At 51.3% G+C, this 24059-nt stretch overlaps 5 protein-coding genes across 5 annotated transcripts; 1 reads left to right on the forward strand and 4 right to left on the reverse strand.

Annotated features, from left to right (window-relative positions):
* Positions 1-287: 287 nt before the first annotated feature.
* BKA67DRAFT_571066 (CAP domain-containing protein) lies at positions 288-1304 on the reverse strand. The gene is made up of 2 exons (XM_046103194.1): positions 1183-1304; positions 288-1080 (listed from the first exon to the last, which is right to left on the reverse strand). Exon 2 carries the CDS (start codon positions 1036-1038, stop codon positions 433-435), a length of 606 nt encoding a protein of 201 aa, XP_045955764.1. The 5' UTR covers positions 1039-1080; positions 1183-1304; the 3' UTR covers positions 288-432.
* A 330-nt stretch (positions 1305-1634) lies between these two features.
* Positions 1635-4429, reverse strand: BKA67DRAFT_593407 (major facilitator superfamily domain-containing protein; the record flags this gene model as incomplete). Its single annotated transcript, XM_046104941.1, has 5 exons — positions 1635-2034; positions 2093-2400; positions 2453-2655; positions 2708-3416; positions 4376-4429. 5 exons carry the CDS (start codon positions 4427-4429, stop codon positions 1635-1637), a joined length of 1674 nt encoding a protein of 557 aa, XP_045955765.1.
* Positions 4430-5739: 1310 nt separating this feature from the next.
* Positions 5740-6556, forward strand: BKA67DRAFT_660297 (uncharacterized protein; the record flags this gene model as incomplete). Its single annotated transcript, XM_046107597.1, has 2 exons — positions 5740-6477; positions 6533-6556. 2 exons carry the CDS (start codon positions 5740-5742, stop codon positions 6554-6556), a joined length of 762 nt encoding a protein of 253 aa, XP_045955766.1.
* A 551-nt stretch (positions 6557-7107) lies between these two features.
* BKA67DRAFT_537361 (uncharacterized protein) lies at positions 7108-7491 on the reverse strand (the record flags this gene model as incomplete). Its single annotated transcript, XM_046100306.1, has 1 exon — positions 7108-7491. The coding sequence occupies one exon, from the start codon at positions 7489-7491 to the stop codon at positions 7108-7110; it is 384 nt and encodes a 127-aa protein (XP_045955767.1).
* A 1434-nt stretch (positions 7492-8925) lies between these two features.
* Positions 8926-23007, reverse strand: BKA67DRAFT_660299 (cyclic peptide synthetase; the record flags this gene model as incomplete). The annotated part of the gene is made up of 3 exons (XM_046107598.1): positions 8926-11283; positions 11337-16509; positions 16565-23007. 3 exons carry the CDS (start codon positions 23005-23007, stop codon positions 8926-8928), a joined length of 13974 nt encoding a protein of 4657 aa, XP_045955768.1.
* Positions 23008-24059: the final 1052 nt, after the last annotated feature.

Here is a 24059-nt window from a genome sequence, read left to right on the forward strand (position 1 = left end):
TTAAAGACACACGCCTTCGCGCACCTTGTGATGCCTAGACCACAAGTATACTTTTTGCATGCCAAATACGTCTTGCACACGCACGTGGCAACCGTCAGCCTGTGCAAACCCGTGGAGGAATATCAATTACATGAAGTCGGATAGCACAGAATGCTTTATGAAGAAGCGATGTGAAGAAGTTATAAGACACATACGTGACATAATTCTACTTGTTGACTTACCGTTTAACCTATTGGCATGGATAAGGGTGTATGTACGAAACGAAGACTGGAGACGCGACCAACTCTGTTATACAGCAGTCGGCATCACCCGACTAGTTGGAGCTAATTGACCTTAGAATCTCCCTCGTCCCTGCTGCACAACCTGCGCTACGAGATTCAGCACAATTGCGGCTACATCCATTGTTAACTGCATTTGATTTCTCCTATGCTATCATAGAGCAACCAGGATCGCGGCAGCCGCCACATATGCTACAACGAATTGTGGTTGGATGACGGTCGCACCACTGCCCTCTTCAGCGCTAACGTCATCGGCGTATTCCCCTTCGACATTGCCCACCGGCCAGTACTCACAGACCAAGTACCACCCACTGTCACCACACAGCTTTCGACTGCACCCAACGTCTGTAGTGTTCTTCCAGACAAGCTGTGTGAAGTGTCCCGTATCTTCCGAGAACCCCGGGTCGCTGAAATCGTATTTGTCCCTTTCGTTTCCCCAGGCTTCCACGCAGCTCGTCGCATTCGAGCACCCGATCGCCAAGTTCTCGCCGTAGGGGCCGCCGCTGTGCTCAAAATCGCACGTCGAGTCCAGGTAGTCTGAAGCGTAGTCCTCAAGCGTCGAGTTCCATGTCACGGACGATGCGTTGTGCTCCGTGCGGTAGTAATTTGTAGAGTTGAGAATCGCGGAAGTAAAAGTGTCCTCGCTCACGAATTCCGGTGCATTGGTGGGTATTGTTGGGCCAACTGTCACTACGACTGTGCTTTGAGCTAAGGCGAGCGCTGACAGGATCGAGGCAGATAATAGCGTTTGGGCGAACATCTTAACCTAGTGACGTTTGATTTGGCGGGGTGCAAGGAGGTGCTACAGTACTCAGTTGCTTTTGTCAGAAACACATACAGGATATTCAATGTCAACAAGAAGCCCCGATTTGTTTGGAGCATCTGAAAATGGGGACCATCATACATATACTTCCAAGCCTCAGACACGTTGAGCTCTGCACAATGTCCACATAGTGAAGCGATTCCAAGGCATTTCTAAAAAGAATGACGTATCCCTGGAAGTTGAAGCGTTCGCGAGGTTTGCAGTTCCGTTAAAATTAAGGGACCAATAGGAGCCAATCGGGGCTTTCCAGGCGGCGCGCCTAACCCCCCGGAGCCATGAAAGCGCGTTGACGCGACATGTTCGTCTCCATCCTTGATTTCAGTGCGTTCAAGTGCATTTACAGACACCAAAGCGAAACACAACCGACTTCATAGCCTACTACTGTATCTAATATTCGTTGCAAAATCAAAACCCCTTTTGGTATGCACCCATGCGCTTCAATACAACCGTGCGCTTCAAATCAAAACATTATAACAAATTTCACTCTATATCCATCATTCATCAATCCCTACTGCGCATTCTCTGCCGTCCTATTAGACCGTCTTTTCCATAGTCGCTGCGTTTGTTGCATTTGCTACAGCCTCTGCATTCGCTGCAGCTTCAGCCTCAGCAGCCTTCTTGACCGATTTCCACTCCATGGCGAGGGAGCCAATGATGGACAGACCGGCCATGGCCAGAGCGACATAGAAGGTCTGTGTCAGTGATTTGCTAGCAGCTAGGATTAGGAGAGGCTTTTGTTCTGGCGTGAGCGTCGCGGCCAGTGCCGTTGTGCCTTCCGTCATGAGACTGTGCGCGTCCTCCACGACGATCCCAAGATACTTCTCGATGTTCTGCTTGAGCTGGTTCTGAAAGACAGACTCGCCAGCAGACAAGACTATGGCGGCGCCAATCGTTTGTCCAAAAACCACGATTGAAGTTCCGACTGGTATATCCCTGCGGTATTAACCATTAGTGTTTTCCCCAATCACTAGAGAACATGGCGTGTGCTTACTCCTTGGGCAATACTGTTTGCACGCCAATGAGAGGCTGCTGGAATCCAATGCCGACGCCTGCTCCAAAGATGGCTGGAAACACGATGAGTAGTGCATTAGATGTGTCGGGTAGAAGTGTCGACAGCATGCCAACGCCAACCGACATGAGAACAGTACCTGCGATCATGAACGGTGTATAATAGCCTAGACCCGACACAAGGGCACCACTCGCAAGAACAGCCACGATGACGCCAATGAGCATTGGCAACAAGCGTAGACCAGACTGCGTAGGTGTCGCACCTTGCACTGTTTGAAACCAAAGCGGGAGCTAGACATTTGTCAGATATCACTGTGATAGCTTTAGGAGGAGCTTTACTTACAAAGTAGGTCATGACCACTAACGCAGAGCTGACACATAAAATGTACCAGAAACCCGCGATGACCGAACGCTGCTTGATGATGCGGAATGGTATCATCGCGACATCGGCGTTAACATGCTGTGAGTAAGCAAAAACAAGGAATAATACGAAACCCAAGACGAAGAGCAGGATGATACCAATGCTATCCCATGCATATTTTGTTCCTGGATGAGAGTTAGCGCGGTAGGACTTTGTCGATGCAGTAATACTACTCACCTCCATATTGGAGAGCCAACAGGAAACAAACGATCGGCGGAACGAGGAGCGCTGCCCCGATGAGGTCGAGCTCACGTGCGGTCTCGACCCATGATCTATTGACGGCCCTCTGGGGACGCATTTCTTCGGGGATACGCAAGAAGACCAGCACAGCAACCAAAACAAAGCCGCCGATGGGCAAGTTGATGTAGAAACACCATCTCCAGCTCAGCTTATCGGTCAGAGCACCGCCAATTATCGGGGCGGATATCATGGCTACACCTTCCATGGCACCGATCACACCGCCGAGGATGGATCGCATCTGCAGAGGAACAACTTGAGAAATGATGATCAACCCTCCAGAAAGGATACCACTAGTACCCATGCCTTGTATGGCTCGGCCAATGATGAACGCCATAGAGCTTGGGGCCAGGCCGGCAAGGAGCGAGCCGCCCATGAAGATCATAATCGCAACCAGGAAGGTCCACTTCGCGGGGAAGATGGTATAGATTCGGCCGAACAAGACTTGGAATGCGCAGGTTGTCATCAAGAACGCGGAACCATACCAACCGACATCGTCGAGACTGCGAAACTCTCCAGTGATATGAGGAACAGCAGTGGCGATGACATTGACATCCATGGCGACAAGGAAGACTGCGAGAGACAAGGCCATGATGACTGCGAACAATGGGAGGCCGTACAGATATGTAGCTGGTGGAGGCACTGGTAGCTCGTCAGACAAGCTCGCGGGCTTCTCATGATCGCTGTCAGAACGTTCCCAAGTGTCGACCGTCCGGGCGGTAACTGATCGCGAATCAGCGCTGCTGTCGATGGCAATCTCATCAAAGTTGGAAAACGTGACAACCCTCGGCTGCATCTGACTGCTGATATCCTCGGAACCCACGAGAGGACTGACCTGCTCAACGGGCGTACGCATGAACGGGTTATTAGAATGCGGGGTCTGCGCAAATGCGACGGCATGGGGGCTATGGCTGCTTTGGACGTTGCGGTCGGGACCGTCTTGGGCATCGTAGTCGACCCTCGAGAAGCTGATGCCCGCACCATTATTGCCCATGTCGCCGAAGCTCATAGTGCTGATCGACGGGGTGGAGCTGATGTCCAGCCGTGAGAGCGTGGATTGGAAGTCATGGCTCAGATCACCGCCTGGTGCTGCACGAGCCGAGACCAGTCCTTGGCTGAGCTCTGGTGCAGCGGAGACCTGCGCGATAGGCTCGATCTCCCGGTATGCCGGGACCGGGTCGGGCATGGGCTCATCGTGTTCCATACGCGACGCAACACTTGGGATGCGCCGGCTACGGACGTGACGATTGCTTGTCGGTGGTCGTGCAGAGGACGCCTTGGGATGGTTGCTGGAGCTGCCCGATGAACTTGTACTTGGTGGCTCCGAGGCAGGGAACGGGTCCTTTTGTGTCGAGTCTGTGGTCACGATACTCAACCCCGTGGCACCTGTCGCGGTAGTCCGTTTCGACAGACTTCTCCAGATGGGTTTCTTCCAGATTGTGTCACGGGATGCGGCATATGGAGCCATGTATGGATCCCCATCTTCGGGAGCCGAGTGCGCACCTGGTATATCCTCGTCGTCAGGCAAGTGTGTAAGAGCCTGTTGGCTTCGTCGCAATAGGTCCCGAAGATCTTCTCCGCCTTCTGTTTCCCCGGTGCGTCCGGTACGGGCACTTCTTCGGCTTGAATGTGCTCTCGGTTTAGAATAGTTGGATCTCGCATAGTTTGATCGTGAGTAGTTGGATGCACTGTAGCGTCGGGAGCCGTATGTATACCAACTCGCTGCATCGTCACTTGTCCTTGGGCGGTCCGTCGGACTGGCTAGGCCAGGGTAGAGGGCGTTTGACATTGGCCACATGGTTGCGAGTTAAATATAAGGCCGCTTGTGTTAGGTCTGAAAGCTCTAGTTCTGTGGAAGATGCGAGATACACAAAGTAAGTAGGCCAAACTAGCAGACAGATCGCCGTCTTTTTGTCAACACACTTCAGATAATCGTGTACCTACTGACGCCACGTGACGCTAGTAATCTTGAAGAGACATTGCCCGAAACTCGTGCCTTCTCCCCTTCTCTCAAGGCCCGCCAAGGTCTCTCTGGCAGCTGAATTTCCCGAGAGGCGTCCACAACCGACGGTACCAGGCTGTCGTGAAAGCGTACACCATGAACAAGCTTACTATGAGTCGCAAAGCCCTTCCAGTGCGAGCGCCAGCGCCGGTGAAGCCACCAAAAGGGCAATGATCACACAGTAGAAGTACAGTAAAGCCTAAACCCGCCGGCATGAAACTCAAAATTGGCATCAATCGTGGGTAACCGTGCTGGGACTCAGTATGGAGAAGCTTCCACTATATTGATGAATGCGCACGGGCCAATTTTTTTGGCAGCCAATCGTTGGATAAGTGGCTTTCCTTTTTGGTGATTTCAGCCCACTAACTGTTTGGGGCTTTGAAATTGGGACCCCCATGGAGGCTACAAGACGGGCAGCTTACTGTAAGCTATATGCCCACTAAGCTCTAAAAGCATCACTAGCAATTCACGCGATGGCGAAAAAGGCCTACCCTTGAAGAAGATCATCTTTCTGTTCAGCAGTTTTACTGTCCGATTGAGAACAGGCTGTCTTGTCGCGCACAGAACGAATGAACTGTCATTGTATTACTTTTCCAGTCGATGCAAATGAGTGCTTACACGGTTTTTTTTTTTAGCGGCCGGAAATAGTGCTGCTTAGTTATGGTTCACTACTACGGCTGATGCAAACTGCTGACAGTAAGGTAAGGTCTGGGTCGGGCTGTGACTACAAACCAAGACAGCCGCCACTGACAAAGGTCCTATGGCTCAGGTTGTCAATCCCGCATATAAGCACTCGATATTGGTCCCTTGCACTGTCCGATATAGCTTGCACCTCCCATTATCTGCAGTCGCGGCCTCGTCCCTGGGTCTTGCCTGTTCCTTACAGTTGTTGCTTTAGAACCCTGATTCGCATACCATTGCACTGGATCCACTTCTCGAACACACGCCAATCATTTTCTGCGACGTTACCATGCTTGATTCACTTCTCGATGCTATTCACGCCTTGTCATATGGCTCTCTAATAGGCTTGGCAGCTATCTTCGCATTCGCTGCCGCCAACGCGAAAGCGCTCCCACTGGTGTACACCTTCCGACTACTACCTTCTCTATACCGTCTCTTCGCACCTAGGCTATCGCGCAACAAGAAGTTGACAACAATCCATTCTGCAAATACATCTACATCCTACAATGCTGCATCGCCAGCGTTGTTCAGACATGACACCATGACCTCGAGGGCCGTTGCCCTCGACCTCGACGTCAACGTGCACAAGTCCAACAGCACCTTCTTCGCCGACGCCGATATCAGCCGTGCCCGGCTGCTGACGGGGCTGCTGAGCGCCGGTCTGGCGGGGCTCGGCCCGGCCAACTTTGTGCTGGCAGGCGTCCAATGCAGGTTCCAGCGCGAGATCCGCCCGTACCAGGCCTACGCCGTATCCTCGCGAATCCTCGCGTGGAACGACCGGACCCTCTACGTGGTCACGTACTTCCTCAGGCCCGGGACCGCGCTGCCCTTTGACCTGGAGGTCCGAGGCGGGCCTGCAGCTCTGGCGAAGGATGAGAAACTGAGGAGGAGCGTCTTTGCGACCATGGTCACCAAGTACGTCTTCAAGGCCGGAAGGGCGACCGTGGCGCCGGAGCAAGTATTCCGCGCGGCAGGCCTTTTGCTTGAGGTTGGCGAGAACAAGCCGGTGGTACGAGACGATGGGACGGTTCGGGCCGACGACGTCAGAGCGGCCGTAGCGCTGGGATTGAGATATGTAGCAGACTGCATGGAATAAGGGCTCTTGACGGGGAGCAGAATTCAGTGAAATGTTGCAAGAAGCTCATATAGGTAGAAAAATCTGGGTAACAATGACGTCGGGCGAACGTTCCGAGAAGTACTTGGAACTACAGGGGTATCTTTTGTTTACAATAATTATATTAGAGTGCTCATCCCAGTCTCACAGCAACACCCAAGTCACAGGAAGGACTTTGGAAGCTACTTGGCTCAAAAATGTCCCCCCTGACCCAGATGTGTAATCGCTTTGTTCGCTATCGAGGGATTCTCTCCGATACGCTTCGTCGATGAATCTGGGCCACGTGTTGGTGAAGACCAGATACTTGATGGACTTGCACGTAACATCGAACACGCCAGGGCTGAAACTGTCCAAGATCTTGCCCATGTATCGGACCTTGTCCGCAATATCTTCAAACTCTATCCTGGACCCAGCAGGTGCGGCTGATTTGGTGTCGCGGCTGGGCCGGGTAAGGAGCCCTCCCGCCCCAAACGGTACCGCCAAGTTCACGCGCGCCTCGCCACAGATGATCCGTGCGGGCCTCTCGAAGATAGCCTCGAGACCTCAGAGTTCCTGTGACGAGAGATTGATTGAGAATTCGGCATCACGAGGGCTGATCAGATCTGTGTAGATCCCGAGGGCCTGGGTGAACTGGTCCCACACTTCGTCCTCCTTCGGGTCCGTCGGCCATGAGGCCCGCCAATTTGCTACTCGGGTCAGGTATGCTACGTTTTCTCCGGAGAAATCTCGAAGGGCAGAGAATTCTTGCAGGGGCATAGGGTTGTCGTAGAGGACTCGGTCAGGGGCCTTCATTGATAGAAGGCAGTCTGCCGATTGGTCTGGCTCTGAGTCCGTTACATAGCCCTTCTCTATCTGAGATGTAGATGTCCACTGCGCAAAACTCGATGCGGTGAGAGTGGGTCTCGGATGAGTTTTCCCAATTCGCATTCGTGTCCGCTGCTTTCTTTCTCTGGAATTTTTGCCAGACAACGAGCCAGCATGGAATGAAACCAGTGAATACCTCAAAGAACATGGTGGAAAGGTGAATCTTTCAGGATGTAAGCTATCAATGTCGTCAATGTGTATATTTGCCGACTTAAGATAGATTACCACTCGCTCGGAGCAAAGTATTGATTGACTGGTGCAAATGCATGGTGATATGTCGCAGCTAGCCACAATGGCACTGCATGGAGACTGTCAGGGAGATCAGTTTGAGAGGGCAAACGACCATGACTAAAGGGGATTGGGAGGGAGTGAGATCAATGCTGCGTGATTAGCAAGTGAGGTAAGTGGACTTAAACACTGTAATTGATCCCTCGCTTGTTACAGTAGATCCGATGTACTGGACCCATTTTCCAGGTAGGTGGACTCGCAAAGGTTCACATATGGTTGTCAGCTCCATTTATAATTAGTAAACCACCGGAAAAAGGAAACCATGGGAACGAAATCGATTGTGATCCGTTTTCCTGATCCAGGAACGCGCTGCAGGAGTTGGATTGGCTACAGGATACCTTGTCCAGTAACCCGGGACTTGGGATCTCATTTCGATTTGCAGAGGGCTTGGGGGCATAGTTGTTAGGTTGGTAAGTTAATAAGGTTCTGCCCTCCCGCGTTCAACTATGGAGTTCCAAGCATGATGATGACACCGCATCGATCTGGTGCGCAAGCCATCCGAAAATGTTCGTCCTTTCGAGGCAAACCGTGGCAATGGGTCTGGTTGCACTTTGAACTCTGAGTTACATGCGAAACTTCCGTAAATTCATGCAAGGTGCTGTCAAAATGTCGCACGATCCAGGGTTACCAACCTTCTCAGCGTGCTCGAGAGGAACTCCCACATGACGGGACAGCTCGCAATCTTGATCAGCAGTACAGCGTGTTTAGCTGCGAGATAGCCTCCTATTGACGCGCAAAGTACTCGCCCATTAGAGGGGTCGGTACATTGCTCCGGCCCCGGACCCGGTATTCCGGTATGTGTACCATCAACCTTGACAGTGGTAGACATATTAGGGAAGGGGTTTCAGAATTTTAGTTGTCTTGTTTTGATCGTGAACTGGAAGCTGTTGATCCCGACCCCACAACGTTCTGAGATCGTTCCATTGAATGACAAGTTAGTTTTTCTAGTACTTTACCAAGGGCATGGCTTTGTAGCCAAACAGGCACTTAGAGTTACACGAGTAGTATCACATGGGAAACACGACTTGACAAGCTTAAAACCGTGTTATGTTAACAATTTGAATTTCTACATTAGGAAATTAGCCTGATAGGCAGTCTGTGTCAAACACCGGGTATTTTAGAAACCCCAACGCCATGCTACGCTTAAACCCAGAGAATAACCAAAAAAACAATCTCCGATGTGCCATCAATACCGCCAACTATACAGCACTAGACAAGCCTTGGAACAGCGAGTCTGTGGTCAATAGAAACCTTCCTTGATAATCTTCGGCGGCCAGATTGCACACGACCAAGCTGGACAGGCTTTAGCAGTGTCCGCGAGGAGGAAGAAGTGCCCTGCTTGCTCTTGCTGTGCCTTCTTGCCGGCTGACCCCTCTTCGCCCTGTAGGCGACGTCCTTCAGTGCTCTCTCGTAGGTCTTGAACCATTGCTGGATCTGGTCTTGCCCGCGCATGTTCTTATTCCAGGCGCAGTGAACATTGAGGCGACCGCCCTGGACTTCGGCATTGAGCGCGAACAAGCTGAATCCCTTGACTTCCTGGCCCTCAGCGCCCAGGCCGTTTTCGATGGAGTTGCTCATGTCGAAGATGGATGCACTGTTGCTTCGCTGCTGATTGTCGGATACACCGAGGTAGTTAACTGAGACCTCCATGTTCTCGAGCTGTCCAGCGAACGCGGCTTCACCCCCTGGATGGTGATACCGCGATGCGAAGTACCCAAGGCCGTTCATCGGAATCTTCTTGCGCATTTCGACTGTTCGCCGAAGCACAGAAACACTGTCATCGCGACTTTGAATGGGAACGTGGATAGGCGACAGAGTTGTGAACCATCCCACTGTCCCACTAGGATCAGCATTGCCAATCTGCTCACGACCATGGTTGTATCGGAAGATCGTTGGTGCAGCACGGTCGCGGAACACGTAGTTGAAGGAGTGTGAAAGGGTGGAGCAGAGGATGTCCATAGGTTCAGCACCGTAGACCTTCTGGCAGTTAGTCAGAAGTGCTGCAGTGTCGCGCTCTGTTAGAGTGATCGTGTGATGATTGGCATCACGGAAGATGTTGATACGATCCTCCATTCCCCAGTAATTCAAGTCGGCCTTGGGCACACGCATTGGGAGTGCTTTCTCAGGCGAGAAGTTTTTGGTCGCGTACTCCTTTTGCTGCTTAGCCCAAGCAGAAAATGGGTAAGGCTTCTCGGAAGTGAAAGTGTCAGTACGGATATATTCCTCAAGGTCACGAAGGATAGTGTTCCAGGAAACGAGATCCACAACTAAATGATGGGCGACAATGTAGAAGTGCTGTTCCTTCTTGTTCGATACGAGGTCAACGGCCATAATGGGACCGTTCTCGATGTCGAGCCCTTGGCGGTGCTGCTCAATGACAGGCTTGACCTCCTCAGCACTTACACCATCCCAAGAATTGAAACGGTACGAATCGACGATATTGCTCGAAATGTACTGCTTCCAGCCACATGCGGCAGACTGGTCCTTCTGAAAGCGAGCACGGAGCATTGAGTGGCGATCGACCAATGCCTCCAGCGCCTTGTTTACCACGGCTGGAGAAAGAGGCTCTTTGACTCCTAGGCAGAACGTGTGGTTGAACCTCTTATTGGTCTGTTTCGACAAATAGTCGCCCTTCAAGGTAAAGTTGGCGTAGAATTGCTGGACCGGTGTGAGATCAAAGAGCTCGTCAGTAGTATCTTCAACCTGAGCCGCTGGAACTGCAACAAGGTTGCCGCCTCTAGCAATACGCGCTGCCAACTGAGAGATGGTGCGAGCATTGGCGACATCAGTCATCGTGCATTGGAAGCCCTGGCTTCGCAGTTTGGCGACTACTTGCATTCCAAGAATACTGTCACCACCGAGAGTAGCAAAGTCTTGAGTGACGCCGATTTCTTCTGCAGGAAGCTTCAAGACGTCAACCCAGACCTGATGGATCTGTTGTTCGACCTGAGTAGAAGGCGCCTGGACTCGAATCGTCTCGCCAATACCGCAGATCCTCTGGTGAGTCGCTTGGTCCATCGTTCCTAGCCATTGCTCAACGCGCTTTCGGTTGAGCTTGCCAGAAATCAGGAGGGGGAAACTGTGCACAACAATCCATACTGAAGGTACCATGTAAGAAGGCACCAAAGCCGAAAGCTTCTTGCTGATATCTCCTAGCTCGGTGGAAGCGTTGGCGGTGAGCTCCGTGCTAATTAGCTCGATGGCAGCATTGGAGTTGGTCGTGGCACCAAGTTTGGCGATAGAAACAATACCAACAAGTTGGCGTTTGCATGGGCCGGTCTTAGGGTACATAACCATGGCGTGCTGAATGTTCTTGTTGAGAGTGAGGTGCGTTTCGATCTCTCCGAGTTCCATTCGCTGACCACGGACCTTGACTTGTGTATCCTTGCGACCCATGAACATGATGGACCCATCGGTGTTGAAGTAAGCCAGATCACCACTCTTGTAGAATCTTCTGACTTTGCCACTGGATGATATAGCCCATGTTGGATTCTCAATAAATACTTCGTTTGTCTTTTCGGGGTTGTTGTGGTATCCTCGGGCAACGATGTTGCCTTCAATCACAAGCTGGAATATATTAGCTTCAAACATTACATGCGGTATAAGATGTAAACACTTACCTCTCCAATGGTACCAAGCGGCGCGAGTTTGTTGTGGTCATCTGCATCTGTGATCCAGCAGATACCGCCAAGCGCTTTACCGATGTTGGCAGGATCCTCGTTGGGGTCGGTAATCGCGTTCGCAGTTGCTGCGATGGTACACTCCGTGGGTCCATAACCGTTGATCAGGTTGACGTGTCCAGCCCAAGTCTGAATGTTCTGAGTAGTGAGGGCTTCGCCACCCAGAATGAGCGTCTTGATGTGGGGTATGTCAGAAGGCTTGATAAACTTTACGATGGAAGGCGTCAGGAATGCCCAGGTAATCCGGAAATCGTTGATGACATCAACCACGCTTCGCTTCTTGATGCGCTCGTTAGGCACACAAACACATGCTCCTACCGACAGAGCTGTGAGCATCTCCATGACAGACACGTCGAAACTGTAGGAGGCGCCTTGAAGCACTCTAGAAGAAGGTGTCATCTGCGAGCGAGCAGCCTGAGCTCTGGCACAGGTCAGGAAGGAATGATGCTCGATGACACATCCTTTGGGCTTTCCTGTGCTTCCAGATGTGAAAATGACATACAGAGCGTTCTCAGGGGTGACGCCAGTGTCGGCGCGGTAGGGAACTGAGGGCAGCGATTCGATTGAGACGTTGTCCACAACAAGCACTCGTACGCTGGAACCCCTCCAAAGAGGAGCTTGGTCGAGGGACGAAAGGACGACCTTCGCCTCAACCTGTGAAACAATCTCGTCGAGACGAGCCATGGGGTAAGCCGGGTCTAAAAACACGAAGGCTGCGCCAGCCTTCATGACACCCAATACAGCTACAACAGCCCAACCACTCTTTTCGAAGCAGAGCGGAATGATGGTTTCGGGGCCAACACCCAGCGAACGCAGATGGTTTGCAAGCTTGGTGGATAATTGGTCGAGCTCACCGTACTGAAAATCGACATCCCAAGCATTTACAGCCATTGAATCCGAACGCTCAAGTGCCGTGCGATGAATAACGTCGTGAGTACACTCATGTATATCATCGGGCATACTCTCGTTCATCACAGCCATCTCAGCCATGTCTTCAGAGCTGACAATGTCAATGTTGCCAACAAACTCCTCGGGTTCGTTATTGAGTTCATGAATCGCCGTCTTGAGTTGATGCAGGAGGCGTCGCATCTGCGCCTCAGACATAAGCCTTTGGTCGTAGCCACCCGTCACCTCGATAGATGAAGACCTTAGCGTGCACTCAAGACCCATCCCAAATCGAAGGAAGCCCTTATCTTGGTCTTCAATTCGCTGAGCACCGACAAAATCAGACTCGGGCTGGTTACCAGGCTGGATGACCATGATGTTGGTGAACGCACAAGCATCGCGGCATTCGTTGCCCATCTTGGCGATGTTCTGCAGACCACTGTGCTCATACCTGATCATATCGGTAGATTGATCTTGCACAGCCTGAAGGAATTTGGTCACCGTAGTTTCGCTGTCGAGCTTCACACGGAGCGGCACCGTAGTGATAGTAGGCCCAATCATGTCAGAGATACCATCAATAGGGACATTGCGACCAGCTTGGATGCACCCGAACAGAGCATCGCCGGCGCCGGTGTAGCGGCCAAGGACCAGTGCCCAAGCAGATTTAAGGATAGTACCAGTGGTGAAGGACGATCCACTTTTACGGGCAAGAGGAACGCGGATTGTAAGTGTCTTGTCGAGGATGGGGTCGAAGGAGGCAGTAGGCAGACGTGGGTAAGATTGAGCCTCCATACCTGCAAACTGTGCCTTCCAGAAAGCTTGAGCCTCAGCAGCATCGGTATCTTGAAGATATGCAATGAAGCGGTTGAAAGGAGGAATAGTACTCAAGCCTGGCTGCGGAGAAGAACCGCGGTATGCTTCCTCAACCTGTTTCATAATGAGGCCCTTGCTCCAACCATCGTATAAAGCGTGGTGGATCGACCAGACGAAGTAGCATCCGGTGTACTCTGTCTCAACAAGTGCAAGGCGAGCAAGAGGTACACCGTAACCGAAAAGCTGGTCTTTGTCATAGTCAATGTACTCTTGAACACGCTTAGCCGAGTGCCACTCAAGAGACTGGCGCATGACCACTTGAAAGCATCCATAGTCGCCGAGGTTCACAATTCTTGTACGGAGGATGCCCGCATCCTGCACTACTGCCTCCCAAGCTGCCTTGAAACGGTTGATGTCCAACTTAGAGGGTAGACGGTAGATTTCGCGAAGCACATATGCTTCCTTGTCTTTGATGGTCAATGTGACCAGACCTTCCTGCAGCGGAGTTGGTGGAAGGAGATCGGCAACCGAGTCCTGTTCAATGCCATATTGACTCTTAACCATGGCCAAAAGATCCGACTTCTGCTCTTCTGGTATGAGGGAGAACGGAAGTATAGCCATGGCTGGTTCTGACTGTGTCCTTCCATCTTGTACAGCATTGATTGCCATGTCGCAAATGCGCGGTTGTCGGAATATTTGCTCGGTCGAAAGGGTGATGCCCATTGACCTGGCATTCGACACAAGGGAAATAGCTGAGATACTGTCGCCACCGACCCTCAGGAAGCTATCATTGGCATGAATGGTGGAGGGGTCTCGGCCCAAAGCCTGAGCAACAAGCTCCAAGATTGTCTTCTCCATGTCTGTTGAAGCCTCGCGGGCTTCATCAAGCTCTTCTGCCGCCTCCAGTGTATACTTTGCAACTTGTTCATAGTCCATATTCTTGAAAAGTGTGGTTAGGGTCTTCCTGTCGGTCTTGCCACTAGCTGGGAGGATTGGCATGTAGTTGACGGGGATCCAAAGCGAAGGCACCATATATTTGGGCATGGTTGCCCGCATAGAGAACTCCAGATCGCGCATCCTGGTGCGCATCGAGTCGCTCATATCCATCTTGATGCTATCCGACGTCCCGGGAGCATCTGTAAACTCAACAAATGCCGCCAGAGTTTGTTTCTTATCGGCCTTGGTTCTGCCTGCAATAACGACAGAGGACTCAACATTGGTACCTTGCGCCTTGAGACGGGTTTCGATCTCGCCAAGCTCCAGTCTCTGTCCGTTGATCTTGACTTGGCCATCAATTCTTCCAAGGTAAGTTAGCATTCCAGTTTCAACATCCTGTCGAACGAGATCTCCAGTTCGGTAGAGGAGCTCAGATTTTGTGTGCCCAAAAGCCCTGAGCCACTTGGGGCTGGAGACAAATGATTCTGCAGTCTTATCAGGATTCTTCAGGTAGCCTCTTGCTACATTCGGCCCCTGAATCAATAGCTCGCCAGGGCAGCCGACCGGAGTGAGTGAGTTGTAGTTCTTCGCATCTACCACCCAGCCGATAGAGCTCACAGGATGACCGATCGTTGCTGCAGGGTGGATTTTCTCGGTACTCTTGGGCCCAGGGACTGTACGGGTGACGGTGAATACACACGTCTCTGTCGGGCCGTATCCGTTCATCAAGTGAACCTTATCGCCCCAAATATCAACACACTCTTGGTTGAGAGCTTCACCACCAAGAACAACGGTCTTCAAGCAAGGAATGTCCTCTGGTTTGAGTAGTCGAACGAAAGATGGGGTGAAGAATGCCCAGTCGCATCGGAAGTCACGAATGAACTTGGGAAGATCATTCATGCGTTCGTGCTCGGTTGGGATACATATGCAACCACCGAAGTGTAGGGCTGTGAAGATTTCGGCGATACAGGCATCAAATGTGTAAGTTGCGAATTGCAGGGTCCGTCGGGGGTAATCTGCGAAACCCATAGCAACACCATGGCCATAGGTGCTCGAAGTGACGGATTGGTGGTGTATCATGACTGCCTTTGGTCGACCAGTCGAGCCAGAAGTGAACAGTGCATATGCCAAATTAGTCTGGTTTGCAGCAGAGACAACAGGACTTGACTTAAGAGGACCCCACCCAGAGATCTTTTGGGGCAGGACGACTGGGTGAATCTTGCTCGCAGCCAAAGCGGCGGTGAGATGCCTTGTTTGCTCCGAGAAAATGACCACTTTAGCTTCGACCTGATCAATCAAATCAAGTAATCGATCAGTAGGATCCGTGGGGTTCAAAGGCACAAAGGCGCCTCCTGCTTTCTGAATCGCAATCATCGATAGAATCGCCTCGGGGCTCCTCTCAAAGCAAATGGGTACAATCTTCTCTGGTCCGACGCCAAGTGCTTGAAGTTGATGGGCAAGATGATTGGTGAGGTCATCCATCTCCTTATAGGTCAAGTTAATACTCCTTGTAGCAATTGCGGGGGCTGAAGGGGTAGCAGCTGCTTGCTGGACAATGATATCGGACATGGTCTTGTTGATGATTTTCGGGTAGTTGCTGTTCCAGGCAGAGATATCGGCACGATCCGCAGAAGAGAACATATCGACTTCAATGATCTTGCCGGTTTGAACTTGCAGCTGATTCAACAGGTGCTCATATTGGCAGAGAAGCCTTTCGACTTGGAGTGCAGAGATGATGGCTGAATCGTGGTGGGCCGAGAAGGTCACCTCGCCAACGCCGAGTGCGCATTCGACGACGATACCGAATCCACTCAAATAGTTGGCGGTGGTGGCATTCTGATGTTTCTTGAACAGCATTGATTCCTCTTCTTCCTCGCCTGGCTGTATGACCAGGAGATTTTGAAACTCACAGCTAGCACGTGTAGCTTCACTGATCTTCTTGATATTCTGTAGACCAGCGTGAGAAAATGGAATCATGTCGAAACCTTGGTTCTGAACATTGCTTAGGAATTCCTTGACCGTCGATTGCGGATCAACCTTCACACGGACTGGCACGGTCGTGATGGTGGGTCCGTTCACGGTTTCGACCTCATCCAAGTCGAGGTCACGACCAAACTGAGTAACACCAAAGACGACATCAGAAGAGTCGGATAATCTCGAGATTGCAATAGACCAGGCAGCTTTCAGCATCGTTGCAATTGTGAAGCCCGCCTTGCGATCCACCGCGAACGGGATAGAGTAGGAAATTGTATTGTTAGCCTGGCAGTGGTGACCGGTAGGCGCCTGAGGAAATGGAGCTGTCTCCAGTTCTTGGAGCTGATTTTGCCAGAAAATGTCAGAAGCCTCCTTCTCGACGTTCTGCAAGCACTCAATGAAGTCCCGGAATGGTCGCGAGCGAGAAACTGTAAGATCATTGTTGTAGGCATGATCAACTGCTGCAAAAGTAAGGCCCATCGAGAAACCATCATAAAGTGCATGGCTGTGTGGTGCGTTAGTTAAATTCTTGCCAAATCACCTTTAGTTCAACCACTTACTGGACAGTCCATACGAATTTCCTCGTTTTTCCATCATCGACAATAGCATATCGTGCTAACGGAGTGCCGTAGCCCATAGACTCCGCTCTGTCTTGAGCCAGGTAAGTCTCCAGATCAGTAGCAGATTGCCACTGAAGATTCTCGTCAATAACCACCTGGCAAGAGCCCAAGCCCTCAACAAAAACAACTCTGGTTCGGAATATATTGTCGTTACGGGCAACAGCATTCCAAGCAGCTTGAAACTTGGCAACGTCGATATCTGCAGGGAGTTCATAGATATCTCTAAGAACATAGCTGGAACCATCAGTGGCTGTCATTGCAACTAACCCTTCTTGAAGAGGAGTGGTAGGGTAAACATCTTCGATGAGCTCGCGGTTAAGCTGATAGTTCTTGCTGATCAGCTCCAGAGTCTCCGAGGCCATCGCCTTGGCGGACACGATCTGGAATGGTGACAGTACAGGTAATGACTTGCCGGTTGTCGCATCCGGCTTGTCAGCCTCGACAGGCTTTGTGACTCCGACAATAGGGGTGGCTTTGACTTCGATAATAGGATTAGCGGCAGGGACGGTAGGCTTCGCGACCAGCCTAGGCAAAGCAATGGCTGGGACTTTGAGTTCCACGCCGTTGATACGCTTGGCCACCAAAGCCATATCTGCAAGCTTAGGTGACTTGAGAATGACTGGTACTGAGAGAGCAAGGCCGGCAGCTCGTGCTTTGCCAACAAGCTGCATTGCACTAATAGAATCCCCGGAACGCTCCAGGAAGCTGTCGTTCGCACCGATGGGGTCTTGTGACAAGTTGATGTGGAGTACGTCAGCCCAGAGACCTGCAAGAACCCTTTCAGTGTCCGAAGACAAAGCAACTTTGTCAGAAGCATCCGTTGCCTGCGAAAGTGAGTATACGGCAAGCTGCTGCTGGTCGAAGTTTGCGGCCTCGCCGCGCAACTTCTTGCGATCAATCTTGCCGGACGTATTCATGGGTAGGCTAATCATAGGAACGAACAGCGATGGAACCATGTACTCGGGAACGCTTCCATAAGTCTTAGTCTTGATTTCCGCAAGCTCGGTACGAAGGGCTTCGGTCATCTCCATTACGTTCATCTCTGAAGAGCTGGCGGTGGCGAATTGCACGAAGGCGGCCAGGAGCTTACGGCCGGATGCGCCACTGGGAGCAAAAGCTTCAACAGCGATCTGAGCAGCATCGGGGTTACTCATATGCTTCTTGATGTTATGCTCAATCTCGCCAAGCTCGATTCTCTGGCCGTAGAGCTTGACTTGGCTGTCGCTTCTGCCGAGGCAGTCAAGCGAGCCGTCAAGATTATATTTACAGATATCGCCGGTTCTGTAAAAGTATCGGCCAGGTGCCCAAGCAAGGTCGCTTAGAAATGCAGCCTTTGTTTTTGCTTCTTCCTTCAAGTAACCTCTGGCGACAATGGGCCCTTCAACAAGAAGTTCACCGATGGAGCCAACAGGCAATAGCTGCAAAGTATCGGGATCAACAACCCAGAGTTTGCAGTTCACAGCAAATCCAATGTTAGCTCCAGTCGCTTCCCCAGAGAGAGCTTTGCTAGAGGAACATTGGACGCTGCATTCGGAGGGGCCGTAAGTGTTGATCAAAGCAAAGCCAGGGTGGTTTGCCCATGTATCGATAATGTCCCTCGTATTTGACTCGCCTCCAAGTATGAGTCTTCTGAGGCACGGGACATTCTCGGGGTTCAGCATACCAGCCACAGTTGGAGTAAGATCGGCCCAGTTGACATTCATTCGTCGCATTGCACCTGGCAGGTCATTAAGACGCTCTTCGTCGCTGGGAATGCAAATGCAGCCGCCCAACATAGGAATGATGCTAGTATCCTCAATGGCAACATCAAAGGAATAGGAAGCAAAGTGAATGGCTCGCGTCGTGGGGCCGACTCCCAAGATCTCAGAGTTGGTACGGGAAGTGGTGCAGAGAGACCGGTGCTCAAGGATTGAGCCTTTAGGCATTCCAGTGGATCCTGATGAGTACACGACCCAGGCAGGATTCTTGGGAGAAACACGGGTGCGGGATTGTGCTGGTCGCCGAGGTAACTTGTCTAGTGCGCGTCGATCGACTGCGATGACATGAGGAACAAGGTCAATGTTACCAGCATGTTTGGTTGAAGCAACAATCACGCGTGCCTCGGTATCAGCGATGATTTTCTCATGTCTGGCTCGAGGGTGTGCCATATCGAGAGCAACGCAAGCGCCTCCAGCTTTCATAATGGCATGAATTGCAATAATGGCCCAGGCAGACTTCTCGAATGCGAAAGGCACAGGAGTCTCTGGTCCAACACCAAGGTCCACCAACACTGCAGCCAGTCTGTCAGAGTACTCGTTCGCTTCTGCGTAGGTAAATTTTCCGTCCCATGAATCAATCATAGGTGCATTGGGTCGAAGGCGTGCCTGGTCCTCGATCATCCAGTGCATGCACTGTTCGAGGTAGTCGACATCGGGATTGAAGGCTTCTAAAGTCTTCATGTCGGCAGGGCTGACGAGTGAGAGGCCTTTGATCGGCAGGTCTATGCTGCTCTTATTGCTGAGTTGATAGAACACATGCTCCATACGTTGTACTAGCAAATCCGCATCATTCACTGACAATAGTTTCTCATCAAATCCAGCGCGGATGTTAACTTCACCAGTGGCAAGAATGCACTCTAAGAGCAATGCGAAGTTAAGCTGATCTCCAGAGTTACGCGACTCATCAGGAGTGAACAGTTTCGAAGTGTTGTGGCTCGCGGGTTGTACAACTAGGAGGTTGTGGAAGCCTACAGCCGCCGCACTCTCCCTGCTAGCCTTGCGAAGATGCTGCATTCCTGTGTGTTGGTACTGAATTATATCGATGTACTGGGATTGCAACTGCTTCAGAAAATTTGCCACAGACTGTTCCACGTCCACCAAAACGCGGAGTGGGACAGTTGCGAGCAAAGGTCCCAGGCACTCATGAACGCCAGGGAGAGGAATGTCTCGTCCTGATTGAGTGATACCCATCACAACGTCGTTTTGATTGCTGAGCTGAGAGAGAACAAGAGCCCAAGCTGCTCGAAGCATTATGGAAGGAGTAAATCCTGATGCTTTCATGGGCAAGTTGACGCGGCGGTTGACGTACTGGCTCACCGAAGGCTCGTAAGTATCGTCACATTCAGGATAGTGAGTACCGTCCCATTGAGCGAATTGACTTGCCCAAAACTTGTTGGCGTCTTCGGGTTGTTTGTCGGAGTGAAACTTGATAACCTGGTTGAACTGGATAGTTTCCGGGATAGAGTCATCATTGTAAGCCAGTTCAAGACGCCTCAAGATGTCCTGATGCATGCTTCCGTCGGTGATAGCATGATGTGCCGTCCAAACAAGGTAGCGGTCACCAGAGGGCTCCTGTATGATAGCGAATCGGCTGAGGTTGTCTGCATAGTCCATGTGGTTCTTCTTGTCTCTGGCGAGGAACGAAACAAGATCAACATCAAATTCGATCTCAACAGGCTCGTCGTCCGTCATGACGACCTGGCAAGTACCGAGCTGCTTCAAGGGCATGATTCTCGTCCTCAGTATAGGATAGGCTTCAACAATGGTCTCAAGTGCGGCTTCAAGTTGACGGAGATCGATGTTTCCAGCCAATTTGAGGACCTCTTGGAGGATGTAAGCTTCGGGCGAGCCGATGTTTTCGGCCATCATACCCTCCTGCATCGGGAGGCATGGGTAAATATCCTCGACGCGGTTCACGGGCAGCTTGTATGACTTAGAAAGCTGCTCGCGAAGTGTGCGGAATTTATTCGGGCCGCCGATAAGCTCGAACGCGTCTATCTCTTCAATAGCACTGGATTCGTGTTTTGCGGTTGGCCCGTCAAGAAACTGGGCAAGATCCAAGAGTGTCGAAAATTGGAAAACATCAGCAACGGAGAAGTGCAACTCGATTGCTCCAGCCTCTGATACCAATTTCATGGCTTGGACCGAGTCTCCACCAAGAGAAAAGAAGCTGTCGTTGCGGTTGATAGCTTCCAACGATACCTGAAGAACGTCCGCCCAAAGACTGCTCAGAGCAACTTCAGTCTTTCCGCGCGGCTTCTCCACAGCGCCAGTGGAAGTCCCGTTATACTGATTGAGTGCCTCGGTCGGCAAGTTGCTAGCGAATGATTGCAGGCCTCTGCGGTTAACTTTGCCAGTCGTGCCCAGTGGGATAGCTCGCAGTGGAAGAATATAGTTGGGTACCATATATGATGGGAGCTGGGCGAGAAGCGTCTTGTGAAGTTTGGACACAATATCGCACGTGGTAGCATCAGGAGCCAGCAGTTCAATTCCGCGGGATTCTCCGAATGGTGTGATTTGGGGCAAGGTGATAAAAGCGGCAAGCATCTGCTTAGGGCGTTCTTGTCCCACCACAATCTTGTCGACAACGAGTTCGGAGTTGTCGGGAAGTTCCTGCTTGATCTTGGCCTCAATGTGGCCTGCCTCCAAACGGACGCCATGAATTTTGATCTGCGTATCGCGTCTTCCGATGAAGGCATAAGCACCATCTGACTGCTGCTGAACAAGGTCACCAGTTCTATATAGCTTTCGGTTCGCACGATCCGGGAAAGCATCCGTCAACCACCGAGGGGCATCAATGAAAGCCTCCCGCGTCTTAGACTCATTCTTGAGATAGCCATCTGCAAGGACATGGCCGTCAACAATGAGTTCGCCGATTGCACCGATAGGCACAAGCTTCTCAGGATCATTGCTTTGTGTCACCCATAAAGCTGCGCCCATGTTTGTGCCAATGATACCACCCATATCACCGGGCTTTTTCAGGGAGCAAGAGACACGAGAAGTGGTTTCTGCCGGTCCATATGAGTTGATCAAATGGACCTTCTCGCTCCACATGCTGATGAATTCAGCAGGCATGGCCTCGCCTCCCGTGATAAGTGTTTTGAGGGTTGGAACATTGTCGGGACGTAAGAACTGAGCGACTGTAGGTGTTATGGCGATATGATTGACGGACATGCGGTTGATTGCGTTGGGGAGATCATTCATCTTTTCGTGGTCTGATGGAACGCAGACTGTGCCACCGAATGCTAGAGTGGTAAAAATATCGGTGATACTGATGTCAAAGGTATACGCGGCGAATTGTAGGTGCCGAGTCTCGGTATCACAGAACTCTCTCGGGCCATGAGCTAAAGTATTTGTGCACCAAGCGCGGTGCGAACAGACTATGCCCTTGGGTGTGCCAGTAGAGCCGCTTGTGAAGATTACATAACCAGGGTCCCGCGAAGAGACAGTACTTGCGACCGGCCCAAGGGGTGGCAGACTGTCGAAGAATGCCATGTCAAACACCATGGCAGTCACGTTGTGTTCTTTGAACCTCTGCTCGCTGGTAGGTGAGCAGATCACGAACTTGGCCTCGCAAGCTTCCAAGAGGCCAGCAGTGTCGTCCCACTGATGAGCGGGATCGAATGGCACAAATGCACCACCGCTCCTGATGATCGCCAGTAGAACAGGAATCACCAACGGGCTCTTCTCACTCATGAAAGGAACAATTGAGCCGGGCTTGACACCTTGAGCCAACAGGTAATGGGCCAGCTTGTCAGCCATTTCATCCAACTGTTTGTATGAAATGGAGATGTCCAAAGCGCAGATCGCCTCAGCTGCCGGATTCATCTCAATCTGCCCCTGAATCAAGTGGTGCATACAGTCGTCGACGGCCTGTGGGACGTCCTTGTTCCAAAGTTTGACCTGAGCCATGTCCTCGGTGCTGATTGGTTTGATCTCTGCCAAAGTCTTGATCATGTTCGAAGGCTCAAAGAGTTGTTGTAGAACGTTATCGAATGTACCTAGTACACGTTGCATTTCGGTACGATCGATGATGGTCGAGTCGTAAAAGGCTTGAGCCATAACACCGCTACGAGTCAGGGTGCACTCGACGTTGACAGCACGGTCGAGTTGAACAGATCCAGAGCTCATAGCATCGCCACAAATGACAAGCTGGTTGTCGAACTTGGTGGCATTGCGCATATCAGACCCGAGCTTAGCGATGCTGTCGAGTGTCAACCCCTCAGAGCAGATCATGGGTAGGTCGTGGGCCTCAACAGCTCTGACACATGTCACAACGGACTGGTCAGGTTGCATGCAGAAGCGGAAAGGGATGGCTGTGACAGAGCCATCAATCTCGGTCTCATCGGCCTCGTTCATGACAGCAAGACCGAAGACAACGTCCTCGGCATCAGAATAGTACACATTAACCAGTGACCAAGCGGTTTGAATAAGGGCCTCAACCGAAACCTTTGAGTTGCGCTTCTTCGGCAAGACAATCTTGCGACGCAGGAGAGCTCCAGGGGTAGGAGCGGTTGACAAGTCAGAACGGCGAGGGAAGGCAGACGGTGGAGCATCCTGCAGATACTTGCTCCATGCTTCCGCCTGGGCGGAAGAGAGGGCGCCGCTGTATGCGTTTTCAGACATGTCGATTATAACTTGTTTAGTTGGATTGATTCCGGATGTGTTACGGGTGCTGGTGTTAGTGTGGCGTGCTAGGTTAGTATCCTCGAGCTAGAAATGGTTAGGAATTTCAATTGCGAATGGTGTCTGCTGTTAGCACAAATAGTTTTGAGAGGATACTGTAACAGGAGCTGTCTGGGAATAGATTCTTCCTTATGGCAAGTTGGATGAGGATATGTCGTATAGTCAAGATCTTAGAGTGGTCGAGAATGTGGTGACCAAGGTTATCTAGACGTATAGGGACAACTGAAGCTAAGAAGCTGTGTATGATAACAAGAGAAGCTGATATAGTCTAGATATGAGATGTGGACTGCTGGCAGTTATCTATGCCCGAACACTTGTTCGGACGTGAGATCCGGATATACTCAGGAGGCGGAGTCAAGGTCGATACAAACATCTGGGGCATCAGCAATGGCTGCAGGCATAACACTAAGAGCGGACATCGTGATGGAATGAGGCTCACTATGCTCTCTTCCTCTTTCGGCATACTAACACCGCATGGACGCAGCGGATCTAGAGCCCATACTATCAAGACGCGCTTAGTCCTAAAATTAGCTGAGTAGGCAGGACAAATTGCACTAGAAACCTGTGGGTAGGTCAAGATCAGACAAGCTTTGGACGGATCGGTACAGGTCTGCTCAGACATTACACAGTAAGGCTGATGGTGTACAATACTAAGCGTTGCTGAATTTGTGGAGACTCATCGTAGAATCAGAGGGTGGACGTTCACGCATTGCTTTTCGAAGAACGCGCGACAGAAAGTCAAGCAAGAGACGCGCCGCTAGAGGAAATCAAAATTGCGGGTTTCTGCTTACTATCACGCTAGGCAAGCCAGCCACAATGACCCGAACTGCTAAGGTTAGACCAGACTAGGGTTGGAGATTGGGCTTTCCACTAAACACAGCTCCTTACGCCAACACCGAAACGCTTAAGCGTCAGACAGCGGGCCAATTTGCCCCCCACCAAGATTAGAAGCTTCTATGCCGGTCCAGCTCTTAGTACCCGGACTAGTGTGG

This window comes from Truncatella angustata, assembly GCF_020726525.1.
Source record: "Truncatella angustata strain MPI-SDFR-AT-0073 chromosome Unknown BKA67scaffold_6, whole genome shotgun sequence".
Classification (NCBI taxonomy): domain Eukaryota; kingdom Fungi; phylum Ascomycota; class Sordariomycetes; order Amphisphaeriales; family Sporocadaceae; genus Truncatella; species Truncatella angustata.

Bases quoted from the DNA above. Each gene is read 5' to 3' on its own strand.
- BKA67DRAFT_571066 (XM_046103194.1), bottom strand. From the start codon at position 1,038: ATGTTCGCCCAAACGCTATTATCTGCCTCGATCCTGTCAGCGCTCGCC.